Source organism: Triplophysa rosa, linkage group LG17 (genome assembly GCF_024868665.1).
Source record: "Triplophysa rosa linkage group LG17, Trosa_1v2, whole genome shotgun sequence".
Classification (NCBI taxonomy): domain Eukaryota; kingdom Metazoa; phylum Chordata; class Actinopteri; order Cypriniformes; family Nemacheilidae; genus Triplophysa; species Triplophysa rosa.
In genome coordinates, this window is record NC_079906.1 from 20612197 (window position 1) to 20625713 (window position 13517).

Sequence of the window (13517 nt, forward strand, 5' to 3'; positions counted from 1 at the left end):
AATCATGAAATATGAAGCTACAAGGTTTTAGAAGGACAGCAGCGATTTATTATTAAAGATGTGCTAACAATTTTCTATGCATGCTGTGTAGTTGTGATTGAAGTGTAAATTAACACAAACAAACAAAATAAGTCAAGGCACAAGAGAATGAAAATATTACTACAAAAGATTTTCTTTTATAAATCGGTATAAAACCCATATATCCGAATATGCTGTAGTTTGCCAAATTATTGTTTCCAACAAATACCTTAAAAACGTTTTTTGGTAAATTTGTACCATGCACCTCATTTTTTGATCTGAGGGGCAAATATTGCACAAATATGCCCTCTGGACATCATATTCGGCCACTACTGCAAAAAAAGTAAGGTTTACAAATGTAATAGGACAGAGCTTTAAAAATAATCATTCACAGCACAGCTCCCTGTTTGAAATTATTCTCTACAAACAGTGTTTTAAAAATTCACGAGATCTTGTTTGCGATTTAACAATCCTTCTCATGGGTCTTAAACATTTTTCCTTTTGTCAAAGCCAAACTATCACGACCAATCCAGGATCACCAAAGCTCTTTAATACTAAATAATGCACAGCGAGAACTCACTTTGCAACACAACATTCACTAAAGCTTATTTGGGATTAAGAATACACTAAACAGAAAAGCCATCTCACTCTCTTGTCCTGTTCTATTAGAGAAGAACGAAAAAAAGCGGTATTAATCTGTCACTCGGTCGACTCTAATAAAATCAATTTCCCATTTCACCTTACACAAGAGAAAAAGAAACCCTCTACATGGGCTAAGAACAATATGGCTGCCTCTCATTCCTCTCCAGCTGTAAGAACTATGTAGGAAGGGATTTGAGTCTTGTGGAACCTGAGGATATAGAGAACGAGAGCCCTTTCAATGAGCTTACACACGGGAGGAAAATCACCGCATTCGTCACAGAGGTTTCTTATTTCTCACAGTGCCCAATGCCAGCGAGACTTGTGTTCTCAGAGAGAAAAGAGTCCAGTTGAGCTGAATGTTGGAGACACCAAATACTGGCCATTTAGGAGAAACTTGGAGCTCTTTCAGAATGCACAAAAACAATACTTTTTCAAAACTCCCAGTTTGTTTGCTAAAAGGCAAAATGCAAAGCAATTTCCAGTTGGGATAGGGGTACACTTCTGGTCAAGCTTTATAAGATGCATGCTTCTAGATGTCAATAATGCCTAATGGAAACCAAGTCCATGCCAAGCGTTTCAGTTCTCAGCATGGCTTCTCCGTGCTTTTGCTGTAGCCAAAACCCCCAAAATTTGGGAATACATGAATTTACTCAGTAATCTCGGTCCAAAGCCTGAGCTGTAGATCTATCAACAATGACGCTCGCCAATGTTTCTGGCAAACAAACAGTCACTGAGTTTGAGTGCATAAATGAAATGTTTAGCATGTATTATTGTACGGAAATACAAAAACTATATAGACAATTCAAGAAGTTGGAATGGAATAGCAGGGGGTGTCGAAGCTTTGCACGTTTGCATGAGGATCATTAAAAATGATCACTGCTGATGAATATGGCAGGATAGTTTTCGACCAACGGTCATTGGAGATGAAGATGAAACGTTTGTCGCCACAACATGTGGAGCTTTGAACAGCCTGCCCAGTGTTCCTTTGGTCCAGTCGCTCTCAAAGCCTTCCTATTAAAACTCAACACCATCACAGTTTGATATTACAGGGATAGTGTCACGACTGGTGCGTGGAAGAACCCAGATGCAGGCAGGCAGTGACGGGGTTAACAAAACAAGACTTTAATAATAAATACAAAAGACAAAACAAAACCCCACGATGGGGTGCAAAAACAGAACAAATACTAGGACAAGGAAACAGAACAAGAAATCAAAACAAAACACTTCCCATGAGAGGGCAAAAACTGAACTAAATCAAAAACGAGACACTACGTATAAACACTTACAAGGGCCACCGGCAAACATGGTCAAAGGCACATGACAGGGAAGGCAGACAAAACACCAGCATACACACGTAATCCACGAACACAAGACAAAAAAACAAGAGGGTATATATAGGAAAGACGAGGGATAATTAACACAGGGCAGGTGTGGGTAGTAAAACACTCAGGGAAAGATAACAAGGAAACGAGAGGAGCGGGGCCAATGACGAGACACTGGAGAGAACGTATATTATTGTCAAAAGGACAACAATATGTTTCTCTCCACACATAACCAAAGGCTTTGTCATGACTCTGCTACAGGACCAAGAAAAACATGACTAAATGAAGCAGAGCCATGACAGATAGTTTATCCAAAAAGAAAACTTCTGGCATGATTTACTTTCCCTAATGTCGTTACAAGTCCATATGACTTTATTTCTGTGAATCACAAAAGGTAAAATCTTTGTCTGCTTCTGCTCAAATTGTTTGAGATGCACCTTGAACGAATCAGACAATTAAATACATTTGACAGTTATAGTTTACAGTAGTTTAAGTAGTTTATAGTTTAAGTTGATTGAATGAATGATTAGTTTACAAATAAGACTTAGGGTTCAACTCAATGACTCCATGAGATTAGTCAGATTTGACTTCAGAAGACTTTAAATATATTGCACAAATCATAGGAATCATACAGAGCACTTTTATAGCAGCTCCAGTCCCCATTCACTTTCATTTTATGGAGGATGGAGAATAATAGGCAGGATATTCCTAAAAAAAACACTTTTTGTTGTTTCATAGCAGATTGAAATTATGAACATGAGAGCAAATTAACCACCAAACTTTTATTGTGAACTGGGCCTTTAACAAAGAACTGCAGCAACAATCTGCACAAACTACTATTGCATATTTTAACACTAAAGTTTGTCAAAACACCCCACAACATAACAGAGAGCTGTAGGAAATATAAATGCTGGATTTAAGACAAAGCTGAACTAATTTTTCAAAGACCTGCAGGATAGAAGAGAGCCAGAGGACCACAACATGATTACTTGCTCTCTCTAAATCCTTATTGTCAATTAACTTGTTACTTACCAATATGTGTTTAGGTAAAATGATCATTCTGTGAACTACTCACAATATTTCTCCCAAATTTCAAGTAAAAAGATTGTTTCTATTTGCATTTATTTGCAGAATAAAACTGGAGAAACAGATCAAAATAACAGAAACGATGCTCTGTATTTTTCAGACTTCAAAACGGCAAAGAAAACAAGTTCATATTCACTTTTAAGCCATACAACAGTAATATTTGTACATGTATTTAGGAAAAGTCCAAAAATATACTTTTTAAAATATTTATGTTATATTGTTTAAATATTTTAACTGCGATTTTTATCAGTTTTCATGCATCTTGTCATGCTGTCAGTCTTTCACATTGTTGATGATTTTATTACTCTCAAGGTTTTCTAAGGTTGTTGAAATTCAGCAGACACTGAACTACAATGGCCACAAAACATCTATAAATGCAGATTAAATGAAAATTTTGAATGGTTTTCTGCAGCTGTATAATACATACTATACATACGATAGCCTTATGTGAGGAAAATTATTATTGTCTGGCGATTTCGGGAATTTCTTTTCAATATGGCTCAATCACAACACACACCACCCCTGAATGGTCACATGAAAAGCAATGTTGTTTGGCATCCGTAAAGTCTTTGGCTGCATTAAAAATAAGATGCTGGGAGTCAGGGGCGTCACTAGACCCCTTTTACTGGGGCACGTGCCCCAGTAAAGATTTGTTGTAATGTGCCCCAATGTAAATTTCAAGTTTAAGTTTGAACAATTTCGTTTATTTGTCAGTGTAATAATCATTTACATTGATAATTGCGACAAAAATCGAATCTATATGCAACGTAGTAACCTAACTCACGATTGTAAAAGCGACGCAGTCGCGCATTTTAACCGGTCCGAAAACACAAACTCGTGCCGTACTTTCTCGCAGAAATCCATGTCCGTGCACATCTGTGTTTCCTTGGCACAACTGCAGCACGCATGTGCACAAGGGTGACAACACGCGACTGAGTTAGGCTATGAAAACATGATGAAACAAAAGCAAGTTTCTAAATAATATCGATCATCTTATTTGGACTCGATCACTAATAGCCCCTGTAGATGGACATCAGAATTTGTTTGTGTAAAGCAGGGAAATGGAAGCAGAAAGGAATGAGTTTGAGGGAGGTAAGACTTGATAAACAAACTACTGTAAATCCCCAGCCAGACAGGTCCCAGACATTAGAGGAATGTCTCATGAAAACCTTTGACAAGTCTATAAAATTGCATGGTTGCTTAGAAAAACATTTGTGTTATGTACTTTCAGAAATGAATTAATATTTAATTTACTAGCTCTAGTTTAGGACATTACATAAAAGTTGGCAGTAACTATGGCTGAGACTATATGTGCTGTTAGGTAGTAATGTTTAATGTAGTACAGTTGGTTCAAAAAATGAAGCAGCTTTGTTTGGGCTTGGCTGTTAAACCAGAAAACATTGTTTTTTTAAGATAATATGTTCTTTTTATTAGTTGGAGACATAAAACGACTGGTTTCTTGAAATACTGTAATTGTAAATTCTTGAAAAGATGTAGTTATTCATTTTTATCATTGTGTAATGAAAACACTCACATGTACAGATACAATAGAGCTAAAAGTCCAAGTCTATAATATAATTATAGATTTTGAATCATTTAACTTCCTCCTTAAAATTATACAAAGGCAATTATATTATCAGTAAGAAGTTTAATTGAAGGGCTACCATAAATTAATAACATCAAAGTTATTTGCATTAATGACAGCAGCATTTGAATTGCATGGACTGACAAATCTCATGATGTTTTCTCAGCATGATCTGAGAACGTCGAAAAGAGCATCTCATTTGTCTCAATTAAAGAACTGGAAACTAAAAAGGAAATCTGTCACAAATTTCCTTACTTTATAAAGTGATCTGGAAAGAGTACAGAATCTTGTTATGTTACATTTTTATGTCACAACCTTGCTTTATTTATCAAAAACCTAAAATTACATTTTGAATGTCAGATTTACAGTGCAGACTCAGACTTTTGAGCCTCACTAAACTTACTCACACACATTAATCTCACCTCAAACAACCGCAGCACATTGGCCACCATGATGGACACCGAACTGCCCGATGCCCCTATCACGCCCACCACGCGCTCTGGCTTGCGTATGATTGGCTGTTCACCGTTGGAGCAGCGAATGTCAGATGTGTCTTTCTGAATTAGCGCTTGCACAAACGTGAGGGACTGCTCTAGCGCGTAAGTGTCCCTGGAACACGTGTCGAGAATCCGAGCCCCGAGCGTGATGTTGGGTAGCAGTTCCGGGTCGCTGTTGATCTGGTCCAGTGCGTACAGCATGGCCTCCATTCGATGGATTCCTTTCTCCTTCTTAATTTCCCCGCACGGGACCCCCGCGGGGCCTCTGGAGTGGACTGGAAAAAGCCCCCCCAAGGTGATGTCCCCAGGGATCTTGATAGAATGTGGGTGCGTTTGTTGGTGGGCCCAGGAACCCGGGCTCAGCCATGCCCACAACATCCACAGGAGGTGTGGCCATGAGATAGAGTGACAGCGCCTCCAGCTTGAAGCCCAGATCATCCCGACCAGACGGCCTAATGACAACGGAAGTGTGTGTGATGTCATGATGGCAAGGACTCCAACATTCAGGGGTACCTGACCAACCTGTCAGAGATAAGAAATAATAATATTGTGAGCAATAAAGAATAAAGAAGAATGGCGTTGTGATATCACAAACCATGTGGCTCCTACAACCTCAATTCTTAAAGGGGCAGTTCACCCAAAAATCTAAATTCTTTCATAATTTACTCACAGTCATGTCATTCCAAACCGGTATGACTTTCTTTCTTCTGCAGAACACAAAAGAAGATACTCCAAGGAACGTTGGTAACCAAATAACATTAACTCCCATTGACTTCCATTATATGGACATTTCTCGAAATATCTTCTTTTGCTTTCCGCAGAAGAAAAAAGGCCATACAGGTAGTAATTGTTATTTTTGTGTGAACCATTCATTTTAACACACCATCATATTTAATGTATCTCTTGTTATCTGACCATGTAAACTCTACAGATGATCCCACAAAAATGTATAAAACAGTTTCTGTTTTATAAAACAAATTTCTACTCAGATCAAAACGAATTCATTCAGAATGACTGAAGAGTGCATTGAGCTGGCATGTGGTGGAGCTCCACAAACACCAAGCGATCTGATGTGCAGCGATTGCAAGAGCAGCTGTGGAACGAGAGTCTCTCGAAAGGGTTCAAAGGTCAGAGGAAAGACTGGATTTGATCAGAGAGCACAAGACAGAGAGAAGACTACAGAGAACAAAAGGCTGAGAAAGACTGGCCAGGAGCTCAAATTTATGTAGAAGAAAAGGGATGTTGTGGGTGATGCTCAGATGTATGACAATAAAATCATTCAAAGATGATCCTCATTTTTCACCAAATCTCAAACTATGTATTGTGTTTAATGGCATTATGTGGGAAACATAACATTTTATACAAATCTGGAACAACTGCATTATTTGACAGAATTACAGGTTGATTGGCACAATGCAAATTTTAGGTTTCTATTATAGACGGTTTCATCAGACGAACGTGCCTGGCCTGAAGTTAACTTCCAGTCTGTGTTTGTTGTTCGGTCCGGCTAGTGTCTAATAATATAACAATTTATATTTTCTTTCATTTATATGAACTTTTATATATATTAAAAAAACGATTTGTTGAATTTTATTGTTTGTTAATTTTATTAAATAAACAATTTGTCGAATGGGTCGTGTAACTTCCAAACGGAAGTGAGCATCCCTATGCCCTACTCCTTTCGAAGGGCTCGGCCCTTGAAGTGAACTCTTTGAAGGGTGTCTGTCTCTCTTGTATGCGTTTAGAACTCTTGTCACAAAGGGAATGACTAGCCAAATGTTACCTTGACTACACCACACGTGCACCCTGAATCCAGCGCTCGGTTGTTTAAAATAAACAATATTTTTAAGATTTGTTGAATGTTGTCTAGTTATGTCTTTTAATTCCCCTTGCTTTTTCACTCTACTTGGTCTTAAAAAATGAAATATATGATAAAGCAGCTATTATTAAACATATTAAACTTACTTTTCTATCAACTAAATTATCTTATACTATATTTTTACCACCTTAAATCATATTTATCACTGAGAAAAATAGCGTAAAACAAATACAGAATAATTATTGTACTTACATTTGTAGGTAACGTTAAAGTCCCGCACCATATTTGCTTCAACACGCATCGCGAGACGTGTGATCACATGATCACAAATGGAACTCCCTTTCTTGAAGTGACCATGGCATGTACCCTTCGCTAACGGACGTCTGAAAGGGCCCTTCGCGAAGGGATTCAGGTGAACACTTTCATTTGGAACGCCCCTACAAATGGCGTCCGCTTCACGAATTGCCCTTCAAGGGCGCATAAATGCATTGAAGTTTAGCCAAGGAACGGTTCTTCTACTGGTAACCCAAAATAATACTGGCTAGACATACTTTTAACTTGCTAGCTAATGTAATTTACTTGTCATTTCTTTTGCCTGTTTTCAGAAATAATCTACATGGATTCTATGCTTTGCGGGTGTGTACCGGAAGTTAAGTTTGTTTATGTTGTTGCTTTAAAACTGTGTATAATGTGACAATAATGTGGCATGTACAGTATTTGGAAATGGTCATGTTACACTTTCACAAAGTAAGTACGCAATATACACACCACGCAGTGTGCAGTAAGAATATACGAGAAGTAGGGATGTAACGATTCACCGTGAGCCGGTTGAAAATCGATTATAATGTGTGACGATTCAAATCGGTTGAGGTGTGAACTGAATCGCAATACATTTTTTGAACAGCAGGGGCCGCCATGTTCACTGCAAACCTAAACGTGGACATGCTGATATTTCATAAATGCAAAAAAATCCAAGAAAAGCACAGAGAGTATAAGTTTGTTTATATTAAAGGGACTTTTTCTATTATTAATTTGGTATAAAATTGCAGTTTAGTTTTGTTATTTGAAATAAAACATAATTTTATTATACAAAGAAACGTGAAGCATTTAAGAAATAATGCAAGGGAAGTTGTTCATTTCTAATTTGTTTCAACTCATTTTGTAAAAATAAATTGTGAGTAAATCGTGAATAAATCACATCGTGAGATCAGAATCGTGAATCGCATCGCATCGTGAGCTGAATGAATCGTTACATCCCTAACGAGAAGCATAAAAATAAATAATTGCGGTTGAATCTGACAGTTTTCAAAACCTCTTTCTGCTGCAGTTGCTTCGTGCAAACTCAAAACTGCTAATCTACTCAGTGACAGGTGTACACCTGCAACTTCAGATATCAAACACCGTTGTCCCTGTCAACCGAACATTCTTCACGTGGAGCATTGACAACATTTACAGTAGGAGCTGGATATTAAATTTGCTGCGAATAATCGAATAAAATCCTAAACCGTTCACTTTCAGTTTGCCATTTGGTTTTGATTTCGCCTTTCCTTTAAATTCATTCGTCTAACACAAATCAGATTATATATCGAATGCGCAGAAATAAGTCTCTCTTGCAATATTTTCTTACATGCTGCGAGCTGAATGGGTTCGTAACTACGTGTGTGTGTGTGTGTGTGTGTGTGTGTGTGTGCGTGTGTGTGTGTGTGTGTGTGTGTGCCAGGGCAAGTCATTGCTTCTCATCAAATTAAAAAACATATTTAATATTGCAAACTAATTGTTTGGGAAGAGGGTTCATTTCTTCATGAGGTCTAATTTGATTCTGAGTTGGCAGTAAAGTGGCAGAGACAGAACGTCGGATGGTAATCGGAGGAGACAAGCTCTCCCCAGCACTCTCTCTGGTAAATATCATTTTCACGGTGATAAAACATCATTTGAAGCTGTTAAACATAATGGGCTGTTTCAATAATCCATGGCGGCATTCTCTCATCGCCGCGATCACAGTTTGCGGACAAAAGCTGCACGTGCAGTAATGTGATAATAAAATAAAATTTCCGCATTTTAAATAGCGATGGGCAAAAGGTTTCTGTTGGCATGGCACCTCCCAAAACTGACACCAACTGAAAAAAGAAAGAAATGATAAAAGCCAAAAGCCCACCTTCTACACACCCCCCCTTCCCAAATAAATGATATAGCAGCATGTTTGAGATATTTCAAAGGCAGTGCTAAATGCTTTCTGAGTCATTTGCAGATCAGGGGATGTTAATATAACTAGCAGTAACAGTCAATGCCGTCTAGGCTATAACGCTGGATGGACGACGGATCATTTCTGTCTCATCCCGCTCGACAAATATCTCCATAACAGTATGCAATTAACTTAAGTATATGACTATTATATAACTATAAGAACTTGAATTAAACCAGAAACCTAATTATTAGGATTGGCCCCTGCAAAAATGATTCATTTTAAGCAATTTCTTTAATCCCTCTCTGATATTTTACATGTTGAACCAAATTCCCACTTCCATTAACTAGTCTGCGAACAGAAGCCTTGTTCGTTTTTTAATTCATCGGCTGAAACTATTAATGCCCATTCGTGTGTCTGGGCTGGTGACAAATGATGAGGTCATTCATTCCAGACATACTTCAATTGAAAATAATGTAATCGCTCTACGCAAATGAGGGCTGGAATAAGGGATCATACAACAAATCACTGGATTTCTGGTCCTTTGTTTTAGACCTGGATCTTGCAGCTGATATCCATTATATCCAACTCCTTCTGAAATAAGCGAGTATACAGAACATTAACAAAGTGACCCAGCAGAAAAGGTGTCATATACAGGAAGCGTATCTGGATTAAGATGGACCAGTCTGATATAAGAAGGCCAGCAGTTCAGCTGTAAACTCGGTGTGTTTGCTATAGACTGTCCATAACTGTTGCAAAAAGCACAGAGAGTCTTTTGAAACCTCATCCATCTTCTTGTTACCTGGATATAAGGCTACATTCAGGATAATATCTGAGAGATGAATTTAGCAAACCCCCGTTGTGCAGCAAACAAGCAGGAATCTGGAGCAACGGCAAAATCTCTAATGCAAGCCAAGCTTCACACACAGCTTTTGGTTAGAGGACCATGTTGTTCAAAACCCACTTGTGCTGCAATTTATTCTATGTAAAAGAAATATAAGATATTCTATTCATAATATGACAAATATCAAACTTAAACCAGGTTTTTTGTTTTTGAGCTTGAAATACATTGTCAATATCTATTAGAAAGGAAAAAAGCACATACTGTATCTCCGTAATATCTCAGTTATTTCTATTAAGAAAAAGACCCAGAAATCTCACAAATGTCTCCACTAGAGTTCCAAAAGATCTCAACAATGTCACAAACTGAGCTTAGATTTGGCAAGTATTTTATGGCATGTTTTTTGAAGATTTCAAAAATAAAACTCAAATCAGATTAGTTTATCTACATTAATTCCAATACGTCATGCTTTTAATGTGTTTTAACAATTGGCAATTTTGAGGAAAATCTGGTTTAAAGACCTTAATGAAACACAGCTGAGAACTCCATCGAACTCTGAGCAAAAAAACATAGATCAGCGTTAGAAAAGATCTGTGTTAAAATAAGATTAAAAAATGTGTTTGACATACAGTAGAAGGATAGATAATATTTTGCTTTTCCCAAATCTTTCTAGACCACAATTTAACACGAATAGCAAAATTATGCAGTTTTATAAGTAAATGGACCTGTGCCATCTCTGAAGGCACAGACATCATCAATGAAGACCTCAGACACTTTGCATCCTTGACATTATCTGAGAGGACACAGAGAGCAGCTACAACACATCTGCAAACATTTCTGACGACACATGACATTGTTCACACAAAGGGAAGCCTCTTAATGCTGACCTCTCATGCATGGAAGCATGACACAGCCGTCAGGGGGTTTACGGTTACAATAATTCAAAGAGGCACAACAAACCTCATAGCATGAACTTAAGACACTAGGAATCCATTCTGCAGGACACCGAAAGCAGATAAAACAGAAGGAGCTGCGAGGTAAATTCACAAAGGGAAGCACAGAGGTTGTGTAGCCTATTTTGCAATGGACGTTAAAGCTTTACAAGAGGTACTTGACTGATGTTGAACTATCATTATAATAGATCAATCAATGTCTATGATAATCCATATTAGGAAATGAGGCATGCCTCGGGGTTCATTCAGGACTTTTAAATGTTTATATACACATCTTGAGCTCACAATTTTGCTTAATACAGGCTCACCAAATACATTAAAGCCCCGCAGGAATGAAGATGCAGTAATGAGAGAATTGTGGATTTGCATAAAACTCAAAGTATTAGATGCTTTTGAATTGTTATCTTATTATTTTGTCATTTTTTGCCGAAGTAAAGTGGTAGTACCATAGTGGTATCGGACACTATGCTACTTTACAATCCTCGAAGCAATTTACATGGTACTTCAAGAAAAAACATAATATTACCTTGTACATGCCAAATGTCCATGGCAATGCCATTTTGTTGTGCGTTACCAAAAAACGTCTGCTGATAAATCTTTCGTGAAAGGACACGGCAGATGGTAAAACATTTAAAGCAAATACAAATAACATGTAGCAGTAATGTGTCATTTCTTACCTATTCATTCTGATGTTGAACTTTCTCCAGAAGACGCGGAGTCTGCCTTGACATCCACAGTTTCTCATCAAACCCTCATGACGAGTCATTTAAAGCAGATTTGTGTCCTGTGTTTCGTTCAACTATTACCTGTTCAGATCACTTATGACCCGTGTAAAAACGCGCGAAACTCTTCTTCATATTGTTACAGTGTTGCGCTTCATTCAGTCTTCCGTTCCGCGCGCGCGCTCTGTGATTTCAGCATGAAATGAGATTCATGTTGATCAGACAATATTTCTCAAAACTGTGCGCGTCTAATCTCTATCAAATCTCTTAAAAGCTCGGTTCCCCCCAGTCTCTCTCTCTCTCTCTCGTTCTCTCTCTCTCTCTCTGCTCCACGCATGCTACGTGTTAAATGCTTTTTTATATTGCATTTACAATATATATATTATCCCGAGCAACGTTATCATGGATTAGTCATGCGGTAAAACACACAAAAAAATGTTCAGAGAATGGTTTTCCATATGGTTTTCATATGGAAAATCAGATAGAATGTTAATCTAAAAATTATATTCTGCTGTCAAATGTTAGGGTTAAGATTTAACTAGAATCCCCTTCGAATACAAAAAATCCTGAAATCTGGATGCACGAATGCATGCACACCTGCCTACAGGTTTAGTACATTTAGCGTGACGTCACGCTCTTTTGAGAACGCCCACTCGAAGGCTTTCTTTCTTCCAAGTGCTGCTTACCTATTTTACCAGGTTTGATTAGTCAAAATGCAAATATTTTGTTGTTTAATCGAACGAGGAGACAAGCCTGGGTTCTAACCTAGAAAGAATCGTGACTTGTGCCATCGTCCCTGAGCAGTACAAGAATCATTGAGTAACTTAAACACACCGTGTTCAATTTGTTGTTTTAGTCTTTACATCTTTGCACAATCGTCAAGGCATAGTTTATTTTAGTGGAGTGACGCAACCACCCAACTTCAGTAGCTCGAACAGTTATGCTAGCGGAACTCTCACATCCCAAACTGCAACACTACCTATCCAGATCTAAAATATCTGAACTGTCTATATTTTTGTACATTTTCATCTAGGCGGCAGTGTAAGGAGATGGATCCTCCAAAAGATGCAAACATCGCCAAAGACAAGTGGAGCTCTGACAGGTAACGTTAACGTTAGGCTACTTTACTGATTTTACGCTCGAAAGAGTTCAAAACTTGACGCTTGCTGTCATATCTTTGTCTTCTTTTAAGACATATAAATATATGTGATATAAAACCCATGAAAGTTTGACAGGCCTGGCCTACAGGTTTATGAAGCGTCCTGCGTTACTCCCTGCAAGGTTCTGTAACAAAGAAGGTTTTGTCAGAGGAAGCGAAGAAAAGAAAGAGAGAGAGTGATTGGACGCTAGCCCGATCACGAATCAATATCGGACGGGCTTACACTCGGTGGCGCGAGCTGAAAGAGGCAATGGGTTGCAAAACTGATGGAGACCTAGCGGTCCTGCTACTGGATTTGTTTAGTGTTATATGTACATTTTTCTTACACTCCTGTACTTTTGAGCTTATTAGTTTTTAGACATAGTTTCAAAACGACGTATCTGGGTACGCCGGTTACATCAGCTTTGTAAACAAATTCACGCGTATTGAGCCGACAACGGGGAAACTTTGCGACAATATTTACGACACACGTATCAGACAATTGCGCTTATCAACCACATGGGGTAACCATACACCAAAACAGCTCGTTGTTGCTTTAATGTTAACGTTTTCCCCTACAATTGCCTTTCTCAGTAAGGGCATTGATGCTGTATGTTCCCTAAATCAATTTCAAAAGAGCTTGACCCAAAATACATTAAAAAACATTTTGTGATATACTGTCTTTGACTCTTTGCAATGACATATATCATTG

The 13517-nt window shown here is 38.0% G+C and overlaps 1 protein-coding gene across 2 annotated transcripts in view; it reads right to left on the reverse strand.

The window, feature by feature from the left end:
• Window positions 1-11968, reverse strand: part of grm6a (glutamate receptor, metabotropic 6a) — a 38454-nt gene extending 26486 nt beyond the window's left edge. For both annotated transcript variants that reach the window (XM_057357303.1, XM_057357302.1), the window contains exons 1-2: window positions 11623-11968; window positions 5076-5672 (exon numbers count right to left, since the gene is read on the reverse strand). In XM_057357303.1, coding sequence (XP_057213286.1) covers window positions 5076-5633 — 558 coding nt within the window. In that variant the 5' untranslated portion in view covers window positions 5634-5672; window positions 11623-11968. The remainder of the gene's footprint in view (window positions 1-5075; window positions 5673-11622) is intronic.
• Window positions 11969-13517: the final 1549 nt, after the last annotated feature.